The sequence below is a fragment of the Streptopelia decaocto genome, assembly GCF_964273445.1.
Source record: "Streptopelia decaocto genome assembly, chromosome: 1".
Taxonomy (NCBI): Eukaryota; Metazoa; Chordata; class Aves; order Columbiformes; family Columbidae; genus Streptopelia; species Streptopelia decaocto.
The window spans coordinates 144,969,859-144,989,909 of record NC_138663.1 but is presented as its reverse complement, the minus strand read 5'-3'; the positions used below and the strand labels follow the sequence as shown (position 1 = coordinate 144,989,909).

The 20,051-nt window shown below is 42.6% G+C and overlaps 1 protein-coding gene across 2 annotated transcripts in view; it reads left to right on the top strand.

Moving 5' to 3' along the window:
* TBC1D8 (TBC1 domain family member 8) overlaps positions 1-19,624 on the top strand; it is a 49,832-nt gene extending 30,208 nt beyond the window's left edge. For both annotated transcript variants that reach the window (XM_082068886.1, XM_082068885.1), the window contains exons 6-20: positions 1,796-2,003; positions 3,172-3,366; positions 3,840-4,022; positions 4,432-4,582; positions 5,540-5,754; positions 6,594-6,711; positions 11,515-11,800; positions 12,307-12,436; positions 12,727-12,825; positions 13,391-13,459; positions 14,912-15,152; positions 16,358-16,423; positions 17,043-17,132; positions 17,266-17,366; positions 18,651-19,624. In XM_082068886.1, coding sequence (XP_081925012.1) covers positions 1,796-2,003; positions 3,172-3,366; positions 3,840-4,022; positions 4,432-4,582; positions 5,540-5,754; positions 6,594-6,711; positions 11,515-11,800; positions 12,307-12,436; positions 12,727-12,825; positions 13,391-13,459; positions 14,912-15,152; positions 16,358-16,423; positions 17,043-17,132; positions 17,266-17,366; positions 18,651-19,112 — 2,614 coding nt within the window. In that variant the 3' untranslated portion in view covers positions 19,113-19,624. The remainder of the gene's footprint in view (positions 1-1,795; positions 2,004-3,171; positions 3,367-3,839; positions 4,023-4,431; positions 4,583-5,539; positions 5,755-6,593; positions 6,712-11,514; positions 11,801-12,306; positions 12,437-12,726; positions 12,826-13,390; positions 13,460-14,911; positions 15,153-16,357; positions 16,424-17,042; positions 17,133-17,265; positions 17,367-18,650) is intronic.
* The last annotated feature ends 427 nt before the right edge of the window (positions 19,625-20,051 follow it).

The window sequence follows — 20,051 nt, the reverse complement described above, 5'->3', positions numbered from 1 at the left end:
GTTCTATATGATGCCTCTTTTCGTGTAAAGGTATAGAAATTTTAACAGCTGAGTAGATCCAGGGAGGGTCTTACCTTCTCAGCACAATAGCAGGAGAGCACAGCTCTACCGAGACCCGACTACAGATGCTATCAGCAGCATTCATCTGTGCTGTGCAGAAATGGAAAATATTTTAGTGCTGAGTTAACTAGGAAGGCATATCCTGATCCAGCTTTGTCACAATAGCAGATCTCTGCGGGCACTTATCAGAGTTGCTCTCGCTGTGGAATTTTAACTCGGGAGCAACCTTTTTGCCTTCCTTCACAAAGAGGGTTTCTCTTTGTTCTTTGTGAAAAACAAAACGAAACAAAACCAAAAAGCAACAAAACAGGAGACAATTTGTCTGTTTTCCTTGGATAATCTTATTAAGGAAGATAATGCTTGAGAAGGAAACAGCAGCCCAACGCTGGTCGAGTGCGTTTTGTCTTTTCTGTTGGTCGCAGATACAGATCCTCCCTTCTCAGGTCTCGGTTTGTTCTCGATTGTCTTCCTCCCTGTTTCACATGGCTTTAGTTTTCTCTACAAATGAAACTGAAATAACCCCCCTCCCCCCAATTGATTTACTTACTGAAGCAGCAGCTTCATCTGTCTCAACTTATTTATGAACAGCAGGGCTGGGGGAGGGTGTCTGTGGAAGAGGAGGGTGAAGGAAGGAGCGAAGAGGGGACTTACAGCACCAAGGTACCACTCCCTGTTATGCTTCGGCCCACGCATTAAATTCTTTCAATGGAACAAAGTCAAGCTATTTTTTTTTTCCCTAAGGTGAATCATGTTTGGAAAAATTTACTTATAGTAAAGAAAATGACGGAATTTAAGCCCTAATGTTTCTGGAACTGCTGGTGATGAGCTAATAGCCATGGCCTGTTTATAATGTAATTGCATAGCTCTTGAAATTGCTGCAGACTTCTTCATTAAAAAGGAGGAGAAAAAAAAAAATCCCCAAAGCTAAGTATAAAAAAAAATCCCAAAAGTCTTTATAACCGTAGCTCAGTAGTGAAAGCTTCATTTATGTAAACTTTTTCTCTCCACATAAATGTGGATGGGTGACTGGAAAGGAAGCCAAGTCTAAACTGAATGTATCTGATGCTGTTATTCCCAACCGAGTCTGTAGGTGACCTGAGACTGTTCCGCATTTTGCCACTGTTCTGAGGGCTCTCAGAGGCTGATACCTCTGCAAGTCAAGGACGTGATGATGTAAATGCCACCATCATTAACTCTTCTATTACTGACCACTTCAGACGTGCTCACTGAGCAAATGCCTTACTTTTGGTTGCAGGTGCAAATCCCTGAGGTGATGTTGGTAATGCTGCTGGGAAGGGAAACAAGGAACATAAAGCTAATCTCCCATTGCTCGGTGTATGTTCATCAGATGAAAGATTTAGTTATCTCCTGGGCATTGAAAACTGTAACTCTTTCAGGCTGGAAAGTGGTACAGCAGCCACAGAAAACACATGGCTAAATAATAATTAAAAAAACCCACAACAAACCAGTTGATTTAAATTAATATCCTTTCCTTTCCTAGTTCCTGCAGTAGTTGCTTTTGACCTTATTATTAAACAAGCAAGTGTTGCTAGTGATTCTTTATTGTATTTCAAAGCCAGTCTTTAATCAGTGTGTTCACACAGGCAGCAAAGATTGCTGTGCACGGTGCTTTTATTCTGTATCCCTCACTCTTGGTGAGGCTAACAAGAAAATGAACCTTGCACTGGATGTCCTTTTGGGATCTTGTGATTTGATCTCACTGCTTTCTCTTAAGGGATCTTGAAGCCAGAGCGCAGAATGAATTCTTTCGGGCCTTCTTCAGATTGCCCAGGAAGGAGAAGCTGCATGAAGTTGTAGACTGTTCTCTCTGGACGCCGTTTAGTCGCTGTCACACGGCGGGAAGGATGTATACTTCAGACAGCTATATCTGTTTTGCCAGCAAAGAGAACGGCTGCTGCAATGTTATCATCCCACTTAGAGAGGTAGAGTTGTTTGTTTCATTTCAGGTCTCTTATCTGCCTTTCTGTGCCGTGAGCATCCACTGTTGACTAATCTGCAAACTATCGTTTGATGAAAACGAGTAGGATGCTTGTGTATGTTGTGCCTACAGAATTGTCGTGGAGCTCATTCTGGGACTCATTAGGGCATAAGCTCCTAAAAATACATATGGGTAACTCAGCTTGATCCCCAGAGTGAAGTATGGACAGGTAATTCAGCAGGACAGAGCACTACAAAGGCAGAGTCTGCTCGGTCCAAGACTCGGTCAGTGTCCCCCTCTCAGCTGCACAAACGCAGACGTCCAGCTTGATGTTGATGGAGACTTCAGCTTGGACCCTTCTAGCACTATAAAAGCATCCTTGGCCGGGGTCAACACTTAGAAGTGTTGAAGCTCTCTCTCCAGAGATGAACTCTAGCAAACCTGTGGAGACTTTGCAAACTTGTTGGGCAGAGAGAAAAAAGGGACATTCTGGAGGCAGTGACAAGCTGCCATATTTCCATGAAATCAGAGGCTTATTTAAATGGAATGCAGGATGCATGGGAAGGTGGTGGGAGTAGATGAGGAGAAGGAAGCTGTCAGCAAACACCTGCCTGATCTGCTGTGGATACAAGGCTATTATGATCTTTTAATTATAGCTTTCCTTTCATCCTTGACTAAGAGTAACATTGAACTATCCTAACTGTAGAAACTTACCTTCCACTGTTACAGACATAGAAAACAATAAGGGAACAGTGTTATATACTAAATCAGAAACAACAACACAACTGTTTTCCCCTGTCCTCAGGAGTGTGAAAGTAAATTTCCTCCTCCATTCTGCAGAATTTGATCAAATTAATCCTTTTCTAAATCTTGTTTTTATCATTAATCTCTTATCTTTCCTCTCAGTCTGCTCACCTGAAGTGGGTGGCAAAGTCATTAAAAAAAAACAAGGCAGCTGAGATACTTTTTGGTGCCTGGTTTGAGCTTCTAAAGAGACCATAAACTTTGGGCAACGGGATGTGTCTGATCAAGGAAAGTCGATATGAATAACCATGTTTAAAGCATGTGTGTAGATGAATGTCATGTTTGTACATTTTGGTACATGTAGAATATTTGAAGATGTTTCTGTGGACGTGGTGCATAATATGTTTTCTGTGATGTTTCTGGAAAAGGTAATCACTATAGAGAAGATGGAGGACACAAGCCTTCTCCCCAATCCCATCATCGTTAGCATAAGGAGCAAGACGGCCTTTCAGTTCATTGAGCTGAAGGACCGAGATACTTTGGTGGAGAACCTGCTCCAGAGGCTAAAACAAGTAAACTCCAGCAACCCAGTGCACTGTAACAACTTGCAAAATAAGAACCAGGTACCGAACTTCGGGGTTTTTCTTTATTTTGAATTCACTGTGTCAATATATTGGTCCATTGGCTGTGGACTTCCCTTCCTTGGAGCTACTCAGCTAGACACAGCCCCCAGCAACCTGGTCTGAGGGGGCCTGCTTTGAGCAGGGGATTGAAAAAGATGTTCCCCTTCAACCTAAATTATTCTCTATAATTTTGTTTATCAAATCCTAACCAAAGTAGAAGATTGTTTGGTAGTTTGTCATCAGGGACACTAAGAATTTACTAACAACGTATGTTGTAAAGTAACAACCCTTTTTCTGACATACCAGCGAATGATAATTTGAATAAAGTCTTGTGTAAAGCCTTTCCCCCTCAAAAGTGTGAAACATTTTAATGGAAAAGACAAAGGCTGACCCAGCTCTGTGTCTTTTAAGACAGCTGAGGATGTAGTTCTTGGCCTCTTCTCAGTCATTACTGCTTGGATTCTGTGTTACAGAACACTCCTGCCTTTGGACTCACATGTGTGGTGAGGGACGGTGAGCCTGCGTGTCCAGGAACAGAGGCTTCACAAAGCAAGGAGAGAAGTGAATGCAGAAAGGAAAACAGTTATTTGCTCAATGCAGAAGGACTAAGGTCGGATTTCCATCAGTCGGGAACAGTGGGCCTTGATTTTGGAAAGGTATGTCAAATTTGGGAAAAGTTGTAAGAAGGTTTTTTTTCTCTTAAAAAAAACGGGGGTGGCATTCAAACAGATCCTCATTTTTAGTAAAATGAACTCTGTATTGGCTACAGGAGTTATGTATGGGGTAGTGTCATTTCTCTTGGCTTGGATTTTTTTCTCGTCCCTTCCCCTCCATTTCTTTCTCATCAGTATTTGTAATTTTTCTCCCTGTCTGATCAGTTCTGCTCTTCCCTGTGTGGTTAATTGTATGTGCAAAATGAGGAAATCCGTAGTTCTCAGAGCAGACTTTCCATATCCATTGGTAATGGACATACCTTGCAGAATTTCTAATATGTAAAATGTTTCTCTTTACCAGTTCTCAGATGTACATGATTCGTTCTTTTAAAAGATATCTTCTTCTTCCCAGTCTAGAGAGCAAATCAAAGAGAGTCTGTGGGATGACCATTTTGTAGAATATGGCAGAACTGTGTGCATGTTTCGCACAGAGAAGATCAGAAAACTTGTTGCTATGGGAATCCCTGAATCCTTAAGAGGCAAACTCTGGCTGCTCTTCTCAGGTGGGCACACTTAGAATTGTTGGCTGTAGGCATCATCTGATTGTGAACATGGCAAAACATTTAGGCAAGAGGACAATTAAATGTCATTTATGTGGAGCTTATGATAGTTCTTATAGAAGAGAGATGATCAGCTACTGAACTAATAAGTGCAAAAAAGTACCTAGGTAGATCTGTAAAAATTTTATCTCTGGCTAATATGACAATGACATGCAGAAGAATCGAAATAACATCTGCTTCATCTGTGTAATTTTAAATTAATGTCATGTTTTCATAAAATAATGTTTGTCTTCAAGCAGCAATTAGATTTAACCCTAGACAAATCAAATTATTGCAAAATAATGACATCTTAAAGTCAGCAGTCCTGCTGCTACTTCTTGTTGAATGTTGGCAGGGGTAATAGAAACTGGAGATGGAAAAAACAACTCATTTCATCCACAGATCTGGCAGAGCCAGAATGCGCCTACAATATGATCTCAAGTTTAGTCCTTAATCCAGTATATGACATGTTCAAACATTTGTAAAACTGTTCCTTCACGTGGAGTTTACCCTCCTTGGAGGGCATGAGCAATGCTGAGTATGTTTCTTCCAGTACTACTTTCTCCTAGGGAAGTTTTCTGCTCAAAGTCAGTATTAAGGTGTTTTGAATGCTGCTGCATCACATACGCTTTGCTGGTATTTGTTTTCAAGACACTCTGCCAGGACTTTCTTTCTTCTAGGTCTGGAGATTTCACCAAATTCAGAGACCTTGGGAAACACCATCTTGCTTACATCCTTTCGAGCAGTAATACCCACAACATTTAAGTTTAGCATCATCGTAATCCACAGAGCAACCTGGTCTAGTTGAAGATGTCCCTGCTTATTGCCGGGGGTTGGACTAGATAACCTTTGAAGTTCCCTTCCAACCCAAACTATTCCATGATTCTGTGATTCATCTTTCTCTCTTCCCGCTGTGTTTAGACGCCGTGACGGATCTCACCTCGCATCCTGGTTACTATGTGCACTTGGTGGAGGCATCAATGGGCAAGTCCTGTATGGTGACGGAGGAGATCGAGCGTGACCTTCACCGCTCGCTGCCCGAACACCCCGCTTTCCAGAGCGAGACGGGGATCGCCGCCCTGAGAAGGGTGCTCACGGCGTATGCCCACAGGAACCCCAAAATAGGATACTGCCAGGTGGGAAACTCCCAGCAGTTTTTTTCCCCTCTTTTGGCTGCTTTTTTCCCCTCTTTCGGCTCTCTCAGTTTTATCGTTCTCTTGGGAGCGTTTTTAATGGTGGTTTCGATAAATAATGTCTTTTTACTTAAGAAAAATACATAATTTTAGATATTAAATGTAACTTACTCTGGGAAAAAAGTGCATAGGCTGGTACTCTGGCTTAACAAAAGTCTTCCCTCAGCATGTTACAGATTGCATTTAAAGAGGGGAAAAAATGTTTCTGATGCTCTGTTTGTGTGAAAGTACATTTCTTACCCAATACTTGGAGATGGTGTGAAGTAAACTGGCCTTCACAGATGAGGTTCATGTAGAGCACTGGGACAGAGCTTTAATGAACGAGAGTTCTCCTTTCTGCCAAAACTGATGACAAATTATGAAGTACTTTACCCAGCTGGCCAGCTAAACTTTACCTTCTGTGCAGCTCCTGAATTCTGATTAACGTCAGACTGGTTCCAGATCCCTTGTTTTCTTTTGAAATACAAATACAGGGAGAGGGGGAACGCAGCCCCAAAACATCTTGCATTATCAGTTACCTACTTTGTACCTGGGCAGATCCAGTACTGTGCTTTTCTCTGTTGTTTCCTATTGCTCTTAGGAAAAGCAGTATACATAAGCTTGAAAACCTTGTTATGCCTTTGGGTTGCAATTATGCATTCACTGTCTGTTACTCTTGCTATTTTTTTTTTAGTTGTTTACATCATGTTAGGCTACTTTCTTTAAAAAGAGACATAATTTAGCTTTTGTCAGTAGGATTTGCAGTCACTAAAAAATGCCATTTTCTTCTTTGCCCTTGTAAGTCTATGAATATTTTGACCTCGGTGTTGCTCTTGTATGCCAAAGAGGAAGAAGCCTTTTGGCTGCTGGTCGCCGTGTGTGAGCGAATGCTGCCGGATTACTTCAACCACCGAGTGATAGGTGAGCTTGTGCTCCTCTTCTTGCTAACTGGGAAGGGGCAGGCAAATGACACTGGGGTGAGTAAGGTGCTCTCAGGTCCCTCCTCACGGGCGAGGTGGTCCGTCAACTTCGGCGATGTGCAGGGATAGCAGTGGTGGCTGCTCATGTTCCAGCTGGAGTTGGTTTTGTTTTCATAGAATCATAGAATAGTTTGGGTTGGAAAGGACCTTCAAAGGTCATCTAGTCCACCTCCCTGCAATGATCAGGGATATCTGCAACTAGATCAGATTGCTCAGAGCCCCGTCCAGCCTGGCCTGGAATGTCTCCAGGGATGGGGCATCTCCCACCTCTCTGGGAAACCTGGGCCAGCATTTCACCACTCCCATTGTAAAAAATTTCTTCCTCACGTCTGGCCTGAATCTCCCCTCCTTTAGTTTAAAACCATCACTCCTTGTCCTGTTGTAACAGGTTTGAAGGGTTCGAACTGCAAGAACTATAAATATATGCTCAGCTTTTACATTTTTTTCTTCCTGTTTGTCAGAAGGCGGTGACACTTTTGCCTGTTAGGTAAAGATAGAAGAGCTTGTGTGTCTTGGTTAGGAGTGTTCATTATTAGAGACCTGAGCTGTTTGAGATGGACCTAGGAAAGATCTGCTATGGTAGCTATTCCTGATATGACATGTCTGCATTGCCTGGAGCAGTACGGGCTTGAGTCTAAACTGGCCCTTTGTAATGAGGGCTGATACAAAACCCTCTGAATGTGAGATGCAACATTAAGAAATAAGCCAGTCCCTTGTACTGAATGTGCTACATCTCCTGTTCTTTGCAATGCAACTATTTTTAAGTCTGTTGTGCAAAAACCTGCCTAATGCACAGGGGTTGAGCTGCTGAAAGAAAGGGGCTGAGCTGCTTGGCGCAGTAATTGCAGGGATGCATACAAGAAAGAGTCTTTTTTCTTTGCAGTCACTTTAGTTCCTCTCACAGAAATATTTGATAGCTTTTCCCTCTTTAACGCTAACCTTGCTCTTTAGCTATAGTGTCTGCTGTTACACCATCGCTGTACCAAAGGGAGGGATCAGGGACACTTGTGAGGAGGTGGGGACAGGAGGAGGTCCCTGGTGGTAGTGGTTCTGGGAGGCAGAAATGGTGTGGGCTCTTGTGCTGCCTGGGGAGCCAGAGATGTCAGAGGAGATTCCCAGTCTTTTGCTTAGAGGGTGGGATTGTCACACCTCCCTCCTGACACTGTGCTGCTGCACAGTTACTGTCTTGTCACTGAACTAGCAGGTAAGCTAAATTAAAGCAGATTTCTTCTGAAGTTAGCTGGATGCTTTTGTGGTGCTTTTAATGCTGTTGGTATTTTCAGGTAATGGATTGGGCACTGTAACTGTCTCACTTGTCAGAACTTTGGTTCTTGTCTCCAAACGTGACTTTAAGCTGCCGTCTCAATGACTTACTCCACATTTTTCTGTCTCCTTCCTTGATTAAAAAAGAAACACAGCTTTATGTGTCCTTGTGCATTTCCAGATATCATCAGCCTAGGGGCCTGCTCTGAGTGACTGATAACTTTGGTGCTTAGTGGGTTATTGCCCTTAAGCAGCATTCTTCACACCCAAGTAAACTTAAATGGTCGCACATAGACAGCCATGTCACTGTTCTGAGTTACACATTTGGGTTTCTTTCTTGCCTGTCACCCGCCATGGCTACAGCCTATATTAAGTGCTGGTAGTCTTGGTTGTCCTGTCTGTCTGTTTTCCTGTCCTTTGTACCCAGGGGAGCAGTACCGCAGGCAAGTAGTACCATGAGGGGTACTGCCCTGGCTCACTGCTGTGTAGTGAGTGCTCAGAAGTGCCCTTACTCCCTGTAGTCAAATGGCAGCACTGTAGTTTTGCAGCATGGATGCTTCACTGAACAGTTACTTCTGCGGCTTTGTTTTACCCCAGACCTTTTTGTGGCCAAATTGGTGCTGCTGATCTTGTCCACCCTGCCCCTTCTCTGGTTCCTGTTGCTTGAGTTAGTGTTCTTGGCTTCACGTTCCAGCTGACCTCCTTTTTTTATTCACAACCAGGTCTTGTCTAAACTTTGTATTGTTTCTTCCTGCATAATGCTTCCAACACCCAACTCTTCCTCTTTGTCCACACTGCCAACACTGCTGTCCAGGTTTTGATCTCCCTGTAACTTTGATGATCTCTGACCTTGGTACGTGTCACTGTGCTTTTCCTCTTCGGTGTCAGCCAGTAATCTCTACAGTCAAAACAGCTACTGAATTAATGACCTTGGGTGTTCCAGGCCTTCTTAGCTCCATCTTCTCTTGTGCCTTTCCTTTATGATATTCAGAACATTAAAAAACATTATTTAAAATTTTTGCTTTCAAAACTCAGTCCTACTTGACCTGTTTACTTTTATCACATGACCACGTCCCTCCACCAGCCTTGCCAGCTGTGACCACTCTGCCTTTTAACAAGCTTTTACATCATTTCACTGCTTGCAAATGGGAAAAGCCTGCAGGCAACGCTAGCACTCGTTCTCTCCTCCTTCTCCTCTGCATCCTTCTCCCTTCTGCAATGCATTGAGGAAATTATAAGCAGATAGCTGCAAGATAGAAACAAGTCATACTTGGGTCAAGAGTGGTGACAAGGGTCATGTGTATCCTATTCTTACGTTACTGTGACTTTTCCATCCTCTCCATAAACAGACAGGCCATCTCACCCCACTTTATCTGATAGACTGTCATCATTTGGAGGGTGTTGGTCTCCTCTCCCAGTTAACAAGTGACAGGACAAGGGGAAATGGCCTCAAGTTATACCAGGGGAGGTTTAGGTTGGATATTTGGAAAAAAATTCTTCCCGGAAAGGGTTGTCAGGCATTGGAACAGGCTGCCCAGGGAAGTGGTTGAGTCACCATCCCTGGAGGTGTTTAAAAGATACGGAGATGACGTTATTAGGGACATGGTTTAGTAGTGGATTTGGCAGTGTTAGGTTAACGGTTGGACTTGATGATCTTAAAGGCCTTTTTCAACCAAAATGATTCTATGATTATAAATCTTCAAACAGCAAAAACCTCTCTTCATTTTTCTGATTTGCATTTTCAGTCTTGGAGATGTAATTTAGTTTCTGTCTTGGGTCATCATTATTTAAATGGATACTCTGGTATTTTCGTACCTCTTTATGGTTTCATGCTATAATACATTTGAGGTTCAGTGGCTCAGATATCATGGTTTCTAGGAGCCTATGGATAAGGTGGGCATAATAGTCACTTTGAATACACACGCTTGACTGCTTGACTTTTTGACTTGACTACAGTGTCAACAGTTAATTATAATATGATCTGCTGCAAAAGATCTGGGTGGCATCACCCATTTCTTTTAAACCTCTGCTTTTGGCAGTCTCTCCCGTGCCGCCTCAGAGCCTGGAACGATCTTTTCATATGTGTCTGCCTGTCTGTCTCCGGCTTCCTTCAAATACCCCTAAACCCGGCTCTGTTTTTTTAGTCTATGTTAACTATGGCTAGTAAATTGTTTGTATTAAGCTTGTTAAACAAACAAACAAGAACCTGCCCTCTGTTGAGTAACCCCAGTCTGTTTTCTCCTCTGCTTTCTTTACCCTTTTTATTTATGACCATCTGACGTGAGGAGGCTGTTTCTTCAAAGCAAAGCACCATGCTTGATGTGTTTCTCTGAAGTTCTTTATATGTCCCTGAGCATTTATTTTTGATTTGTGGTGCTGTAATGTTTGTTCAGCCACCAGCAGATACTCTTTGTGGCTTGATGTGAAAAGTTCTAAGACAGAGAAATGTCAAGGCTGGGTGTTTTTTAACGATTTGGATGCAAAGCCAAAAGATGCTGGCTCTCTGCCACAAGTTGTCCAGTTTTTTTTTCTGCTTTTGGACAACAGAAGTTTTGAGTGCTAAGGAATATGTCTCAGGAATTTCTTAGCAATTAAACTTGTCTCCTAATATTAGCAGAATACGATACTATGACAACGAAATGAAATAACTTGAAAGGAAAGACAAAATAATTGAAAAGCTAACTGCATTTTGTATTCAGGAACATTTTTAACTTCTGGTGACTTTTGTTAGAGCCCCTGATGTGGCAGGTCTGGTTTGTAGACATAGACCACTTCAGTGATATGAAACTTGATTCTACAATAGCTGCTGACAAAGCAGGACTGAGCTGGTAGCTGAAACAGAGCCCAAATCTGCTCTTTTTGGAAAGACTGGTTGGGACAGTTAGGAAAGCTTATATCTGGGCATTGCAGAAATCTTTTGTTCTTAAAATACGTATACATGTGCGTGTAAGTATATATTTATATATGCACAGAGATTTTTGTGTAAATATTTTTCTTCCTGCTTAGTGTGTGCAGCCACATCTGGATTTTTATCTTCTATTTTCTTAGAATGAAAGCTCTACTGCCCACTTGCTTGAGTGCATACACAGGAGGGAAATAGTACTGTCTTATTTTCATTGCATAGATCCCAAGTCAAACAGTAAAAGGCTTTAAGATTGCTTTTGCTAGCATTAATTATTATGTGCTCTTTTAGATGAAAACAACAGCTGCTGCTATTACTGTTTCATTGCACCCTGAAGGCACCTAGGAGAATCAACACGGTCTTTTTGCAGAAAGTTGTAAGGATTATGGACATAAGGTTTGGGGCTGAAATCAGAGCAGGAAGATAATGGAATTTTTCATTGTAGGTGTGTGCATATCTTGCCAATTGAAATTTTAAGACAATCCTGTGGTTAATAGTTGATTGATAGCATTCATTAGCTTTAAAGAATATATTTGCCTGTGTCAGTCCTGGCTAATACTGTTTCTTTATGCCTTTCAGGTGCTCAGGTAGACCAGTCGGTGTTCGAAGAGCTAATAAAAGAGCAACTTCCAGAGCTGGCTGAACATATGAAGGATCTGACAACCTTAGCTTCCATCTCCCTTTCGTGGTTCCTTACCCTTTTCCTTAGCATCATGCCCCTGGAAAGTGCTGTCAATGTTGTGGACTGCTTCTTCTATGATGGGATCAAAGCCATTTTCCAGCTGGGCTTGGCCATCCTGGAAGCCAACGCCGTGGATCTGTGCAACAGCAAAGATGATGGGCAGGCCCTGATGATCCTGAGCAGGTACGGCCACCCAGGAGCGCTGCTGCCGTCACAGACCGTTCTGCCCTAAAACAAAAGAAATTTGGGTGCCGCTGTGACATCGATGGGACGCTGCAGGCACCGGCGGGACCCTCCGTGTTACCTTTGCTGCTTTTGCGGTGTCTGCCTTAAACAATGGGCTTCGTACATGGGACGAGTAGACGTCCTGTGAAATTTCCTGGCCGTGCCGAGACATGCATGCACTGCGTCAATGTGCAATATTTACTGCTGCTCTTTGTGCCTTCCCTAGAGTGACGGGCTTCCTGCTCCAGACTTCAAGGAGACAGAAGTTTTCTTCCTTGGACAGCGTTTAGTCATTTGGCTGGCTTGCTGTTCCTTGGATGAGTAATCATGAAGGCATTTTTGAAGAACCTAGCAGCCTGAAAAACAATTTATTTCTAAGTCTGAGCCATAAGACTTGTTTGCTTATTTATATTGAGAAGAGCACAGTGCAGTGTAACCTGTGTTGCTTTTGTTTCTTCCCTCAGGTTTTTAGAGCATGTCAAAAATGAGGAAAGCCCTCTGCCACCTATTGGTAATCACCATGCGTTCTTCAGCGACGACCAGGACGCCTCTCCAGTGACTGAAATAGCTAACCTGATTCATGACTCCTATGAGGTAAAATATTGCTAGGTGCCTACTGATCAGTTAAGTCGGAATTTTGAAAAAGATTAAATTCAACATGGATGTTTTGAAAGCTAATATACATCTTCACAGATTCTTTGAATAACTGCTAAAATGCACAATGCTAGGTGTAGTATAAACCTGCACCAACAGATCAATTAGAGACTGGGTATGCTTTTTCTTCAAGGACTCACAACACTTTAAAGGTTGTATTTCCAGTAAACGAGAAATACAAATATCACAAAATACTATAAAAATAATAAACTTCTGTTCCTCCCTTGCAGAAGTTTGGAGACCACTCTGTGGCGCAGATAGAGCACATGCGCTACAAACACCGAATCCGTGTCCTGCAGAGCCACGAAGACACAACCAAGCAAAATGTGGTGAGTAGGGCGCTGTTTTACCATGAGTAGAATATTATTTCGACTGAAGCAGTTTAACATCTCCTCTCTCCCTCAGCGTTGTCAGGCAGCAGCTGGCTTTTGTTTTTTTAAAAGGCATCACCAGATCTTGAAAAAGGAAGAATCATTACTGACTCTGGAAAAAGCTCTTTGTGATGGGTTTGGTTTTTCTTCTGTGGCCACGTGCATCATTTTCTGGAGTTGCTTTAACATTAAGAACAACTGCAGGACCGTCCAGCCCAGCACCTTGTCTTGGACCATGGCCCTGGGCAGATGCCCAGGGAAGAGTGTAAGAAGAGACTGAGCACGACGCGATGCTTCCCTGGCCTCCTGTGACCTGTAGCTTAGGGACTTCCCGTCTTTGTTTCTAATAACCCTTGAGGGATTTCTCTTTTCACAAATCTGTACAGCCTAAAGAAGGGGAAAAACTACAATGATTTTGTGATACTGCCATATAAACACAGTCACTGTGGGGCTCATGGACCTGCCCGTGGCAGTGATGGCAGGAGAAAAGTTTGTCGCTAACGTGATTTTCTTTCTTTTCAAGCTCCGAGTTGTCATCCCAGATGTTTCGATTCTTCCTGAAGATTTAGAGGAACTGTATGACTTGTTCAAGGTTGGTCTCTCTGAAAAGTAGGGGATGCACCTGTTTGAGGATCGTGGGTGTAAATTCCAGCTGTTGCTTCGCAGAGCCGCCTCGGACCTCATGTTTTGTGCCTGGGCAGTACTGTTCAGTTGGGGTCTTGTCATGGTGTCCTTTCTGTGTCTGCCCGGTTGCTAAAGAGGAACAGTAGCATACTGATCCATCAAAGGAGAATTGCTTAAGAGTTTCCTTTCTTGCTGCTTGGAAATGGTCCATGAGAAATTAGGTTCTGGTAATTTTCACATGCACAATAAATTTAATAATATGTAGCTCTGCTCACTGGGAGCTCTGCAGGACTTAAAAGTTCTGCTCTCTTACTGCTCTTTAAAGGCAGACTCTCTTTTCCATGGGGGAAAAAAATCCCCACAAACTTGTGCCCTTGCTATTATTTGTTCCTAATTTTCTAATAGTTTTTGTTTGTTTTCCAACTAAAAACAGTTTCTACCTCAGTTCCTTTCTGTCAAGCTGATGTTTGGAACAGCTAGGATGAAAGTTATTTGGAGACAGGGACATCTAAGCTTAGATAACTATGCTTGATTTAGAGGTCCAAGCATGTAATTATCGCCCTTAATGGACCATTTCTTTTGCGTATTGTTCATAGCTGTAAATAGTAGCTACTGAGAATATCACTGTGGTATGTTCTTACTGTTATGTACTTTTGTGGCCAAGAGCAGCTGTATCCTCCCTCCATTAGTGGTTGTAAGACGATGCTGCTGGTGCTTGCTCTGCAGTGCATCCCTCCTGCTCCTTGCTGCTCTGTTTTTGAGCTTTGACTGGCTTGCACTCCTCCCCTTTCCTCATTTCATTTCTTGGTGATGGTGGTTCATTTTTTGTTAGCTCCCTTGCTCCCCAGGGACAGCTTGTTTTGTTAAGGCTCTTTGTTTTGCATCAGCCTGTCCCTTAGGGAAGACTAGTAGTTATGGTATCCAAATGGAGAGGTCTGAGAGAGAATAAATGAGCAGGTCAAGCCTATATAATGCTTACCCTGGATTTTCTCCTACCCTCTGTACCTTTGGCTGGTTAGAGACATCCTGGGCCAAATGTGGCTAAAAGAGTTTCAGTAGCCTGCAGTAAATTTCTTCCAGGAATCTGCCCAGTCTCCCTGTTATGACAAGACAAGGGGTGATGGTTTTAAACTAAAGGAGGGGAGATTCAGGCCAGACATGAGGAAGAAATTTTTTACACTGAGGGTGGTGAAACACTGGCCCAAGTTGCCCAGAGAGGTGGGAGATGCCCCATCCCTGGAGACATTCCAGGCCAGGCTGGACGGGGCTCTGGGCAACCTGATCTAGTTGAAGATGTCCCTGCTCATTGCAGGATTTTGGACTAGATGGCCTTTGAAGGTCCCTTCCAACCCAAACTATTCTATGATTCTCTGATACTGCACACCACAATCCCCTGTCTCCCCTCTCTGATTTCTCGTAGAGGGAACATTTAATAAGGTGTTACTGGGAAATGCCGAGTCCGGTTGTCGAGCGGCATGACCCCAGCAGGCCGTACGCCGAGCAGTACCGCATCGACGCCCAGCAGTTCGCCAACCTGTACAGGCTGGTCTCGCCCTGGACCTGCGGGGACCACACCGACGTCCTTGCCCAAAGGACCTTCCGGCTCCTGGATGAGAACATGGACCGGCTGATTGAATTCAAGGGGCTCGCCAGCTGCTTAGGTATCGGCAGAGGCGGGGGGGTAGCACGTGGGTGAGACACGGATGTTGACATGCCATACAACTGGCAGGGGAGGATGTGGGCAGATGGTTTTCTTGGGCTTGGAATTAGCCTAACTGGTGACCTTTTACTAATTTTTTGTGTTCAAATCACCTGAAGTCGATTAGATTTAAAAGGCAGCCTAAGGATATGATTCAGTATTGTATTAAAGTATTTGATTTCTCAGACAATAGTAATTTCGTTGAAAATATCTTATGAGTCAAAATTATACTTGGGTTCACTTGAAAGGCTAGGAAATCTGTTCTACAGGATTGTTGCTCTCAGTATACTCTGAAATCTCAGTGTACCTTCTTGTACTTGCTTCTTGAAGACTTAATCTCACACAACCTACCGCTGCTTGCCTTCTGTGTCGACAACATGCAGAACAAAAAAAACATATGGCCAGCAGGAACTGAGAGCTGTGCTAGGCTCGGTCTTGAGGCCACCAGCTGTTCTTATGAGACGAGGCTGCCCATCCCAAAATCTGGCTGATGAAGGAAGTGTCACATCTCAACTGTAGCCTGACCCCAAGTTAAAAAATCCTATTCAACATTCAGAGCTTCAGTAAAAATCACTAAATACATATTTTTTGCCACTTAAGCTGGCAGAATTTTTTGCTGTGAAGCAAGCCAACCTGTATTATGTTGTTACATGATTTTGATTATTAGAGGGGTAGAAAAAAAATATTTCAGTGTATTTGAAAGTTTAGAATTTCTACTGAAAATATGAATTCTATTACATGTGAAGTAGTTATTGCTTTTGGGCTTATTCTACAGAACAGCAGTAAAGGCAGAAGGGGAGAAAGATTAAGAATATGATGGTTTTCTCTCTCTCCCTTCCCACATTCCTGTTAACCTGTGGCAGCGAACAGCCTTTGCTAGCTTCTCTGCCATTCTCCTTGGTATTTTTAAACAATGCTGATGCTCCATAGGGTCAGGTACTCTCCCACTGTTTTACCAGAACAAAGACCAAACCAGATGGCTCTCACCTGCTGTTCCTTATTGACAGGCACAACTTAAAATATTTTTATGTAATATACCAGCCATATGTTTTCATGTATTGTCTATGCAAACAATTATCTTTTGTGCACAGAGATGCCTGATTTATTTTAAACTGTGGAAGTAAATGCTCTGATCCACTTCCTCCTTACTTTTTTTTTTTCTTGCAGATGTTATGTATAATGGAGAAATGAATGAAAAGATAAAGTTACTATATAAGCTTCATATCCCACCGGGTAAGAAATCTGAAAGGGAATGAATTAACTCATTTTTTCCAAAAATGTCTTGCTTAAAGCTTTTGGGAAAAGGCTGCTTAATGAAGAATCCTGTCTTGCTTCCTTCAGCTTGGAGCATATAGGATTTGCATTTGTAATTAAGCTCAACTCAGTTTAAAAATTACTCCAGTCAAAACCTTTTTGGGTGAAATTTGTAAATATCCAAGGTCAAGGCTCACATATGCTGCATTCAGGGGGCTTTTGCAGCCAATTATACTGTTACTTCTAGGCAAAACATGAACTGAAATAACTATTTTGGCTGGTTTTCACTCCGTGTACATTAGAAATCTCCTTATCACATTTTGATCCAGTTTTGATTAGGTGACAAAATTCTGTGGTAGTTTCCCTGTGCAAAGTTTTTAATTAAATGTGCCGTTCTTGGCAAACTGATTCTCTTGCTGCAGTACCAGTCTTACTTACATTAACATAATTTTACAGTACAATTTAATGAAGTACTGCTTAAAAACATCTTTGCCCAATTATTTTGCTTTCTTCAAATATGTAAATTTTAAAAGCATACATAACTAATTATGCAGCGTTAGAAGGATTAATCATCAAATTTTTTGCCTTTTTTGGCTAGCTCTCACAGAAAATGAACGAGATAGCCAGTCACCATTAAAGAATCCTTTGCTGTCAACTTCAAGACCACTAGTCATTGGAAAAGCAAATGGTATGTCCGAAATGGTTCTCTAATGCATGTGCATATGAGATAACTCCACTATCTCCACTCTCCGGGGTTTATTTTGAAATGTTAATTTTCTCTAGCAACTTGAATTCTCCTTTCTGTGTCTGCTCCACAAAAGGTGATGCAGTAGATTACCAGAAGCAGTTGAAGCAGATGCTGAAGGATCTAGCCAAAGAAAAGGATACTAAACCTGAAAAAGAATTGCCAAAAATGAGCCAGGTATGTATAGTAGGGGCTGTAGTCTGTTTTTAAAGAAGTGGAGACTACTAAAAAAATAAAAGGACTGAATACAACAGTTTAGCTCTTCCTGAGAATGTGTAATTTCAGCCTGAGCTTAGATTTGGGCCTTTAGATGTGCAGTATTGGGCTACTCTGACCCAGGGAGCAGGCATCATGTTTAAAAACTCTCAGCCACCCTTCTTGCTCACCTCAGGCTGCCTAGTGAATAGCAAGAATGTCAGACTTACCTTCACCTGCGGCATAGCACACTGGAAAACAGGCTCTCGCAGGCTGGAAAAAGCCTTCCTGCTAAGCCCGAAGAATTCCAGCTAATGCATTTTGCTGTTTGCTCTTCCCTGACCTCCCCTCCACCTAACCGATAATTTCACCAACGGGGACTTGCACCATCATAGCTAAATGCTGAGCAGAACTGCATGGAATAAGACAGTTGAAGGCTCCTGTAATCTTGCCATCTCCTCACTAATGCCAGTAGAGCCTTGTGCATATTGTTGGCATAAGGAAATTTACTGGAGGGAAAAACGTCCCATATTAGTAAAACGAATGTACAGACATGCATAGAAAGATGGGGACTACACCCAGAATTCCTTCTGTGCTGGTGTTGCTAAGTGAAGTTTTAAACACGTGGCACGTACCAACCTTTTAGCTCAGCAGGACCACTTAATCTCTCACAGTGGCATCACTTAATTGAATTTCCTGAGTTAGCCATCTTAGGACCGTATGAAACTTGAGGGCTCACAAATTTCATAACTGGATATGAAAACATCCTCTCTAGCCTGATAATCATCTGTGATGGGTGAGTGAAGGAAGGAAGGAGAGGAAGGGGCTGGGCACGGAAGATGTCCGCATTTTATTATTAGAAGAAAAAGAGCTGGAGAAAGATGGAGAGAAACGGCAGAAGGGGAGTTGCCTGTAGGTCCGTGGATGGCTACTTAGGTTGCAATTTGTTCTGTAAAACAGCCACCAGTTTCCCCCCAGTAACAGATTGTTTCCCTTGCTTTGTATCACACTTGCACTTTGGTCATCTGGGAGGCCCTGATCACCTTCAAGACAGCAAAATGTTTTTGTGCTCTGTTCCCTTTCCGATTTTCAGCACCAAGGTCTCTTCGCATCACTGGAGGTTTAAATCCTTTCACTAGCTTTTACAAAAGAGCAAAGTCTGTACAGTGCATTCTGCCTTCCTTTGCAGTACTGTGCCCTTGCCTGACTCCCACAGTTACCCACAGAGTGGCTGTTCAGTAACTTTTGGTTTTTCATCCTTTACAGAGGGAGTTCATTCAGTTCTGCAAAACCTTGTACAGCATGTTTCATGAAGATCCGGAGGAGAACGATTTGTATCAAGCTATTGCCACTGTGACCACACTGTTACTTCAGATTGGAGAAGTAGGACAAAGAAGCATCAGCCTGGGGAGTGGATCGGACGAGTTCACTGAAGACTTGCAGCCCGAGGCCTCTGCTCCAGACCAGGACGCTGTTTTTACTGACACTGTGAAGACCCCTCACAAAGACTCTCAGCCTTCACCTGTGACTGAAGGGGACTGGACTGTCTCGTTTGAACATATTTTAGCATCCCTCTTGACTGAGCAGTCGTTAGTTAACTTCTTTGAAAAACCCTTAGAACTGAAGCCAAAACTTGAGAATGCAAAACTAAATCAATACAGTCTCAAAACAAATGGAATAAGCTGCCAGTCCCGGGGTGAACAGACAAAACTGAACACACAGTGGTAGCAAACCTGTCAAAAATGAAATGCACTGAAATTATGCCAAAGCACATACTGTAAAAGGCTTTCAGTTAGCAGTGGACTTCTGATAAAAAAAAATCATTGGTCTGTGGTTTTTCAGTTGAAGAGCTTTAAAAGCTAAAGGGTGTGTAGGTTTCTTTTGTGCCACTGATTTATTAGTTATGTTATTGTTTTGAATGTAAAAGGAAACATCTGTCTACGACATGAAGACACTGAAGTTCTCTTCCGCAGTGGGAGAGCAGAAGCTGGCTCCAGTTGTCCTTTTTTTTTTTAAACAGGGGGAAAACACTTCTCAGCTACTGTCCGCAGTTTGTTTGGGTTGCCTTTTTTGCACTAATACTGAAAACTGTTTCAATGCTGGCAATTGAAACTTATTTTAATATATTTGATTGTATTCCTATTTGTATGTCTTGCTGAAATGTTAAGTGTACATGGACTGTGCTTCTGATGTTGGTCTGTGAAACCATGCACTTTTCAATAAACCCCTTTTGTACTAGACTTGCATTGGCAGTATTTATTGATTTATGGAAGGTAAGTGCCTTTAGTCCCTACTTCATTAAACAAATTCCCTGAGCTAGTAAGCTCAAAATTAATTCACTGGTCAGAAAGCCATGTTCCAGTGTAGTGCACAGACTTGCTTGAGAGGAGCCTACTCATCCTGCCGGAGACACCAGCAGGGGACCAAATACAAGGAGTTTATCTACAAGACATTACGTACAGGAAGTATTGATCTAACAGTTAGGGGAGTACGTGGCTTTTGGTGGTGTTTTTCTGGGGGGCTTGGGGTGGCTTGTTTTGTTTTTTCTAAAACAAACTTGGCCTAAACTTAAAACACCTTTGTAGTGGCTCTTTATTCCAATAGGAACAAAACAAGAACACTAGGACTTTACCACCCACGTAGGAACATTTGCATTGCCTCTTATTC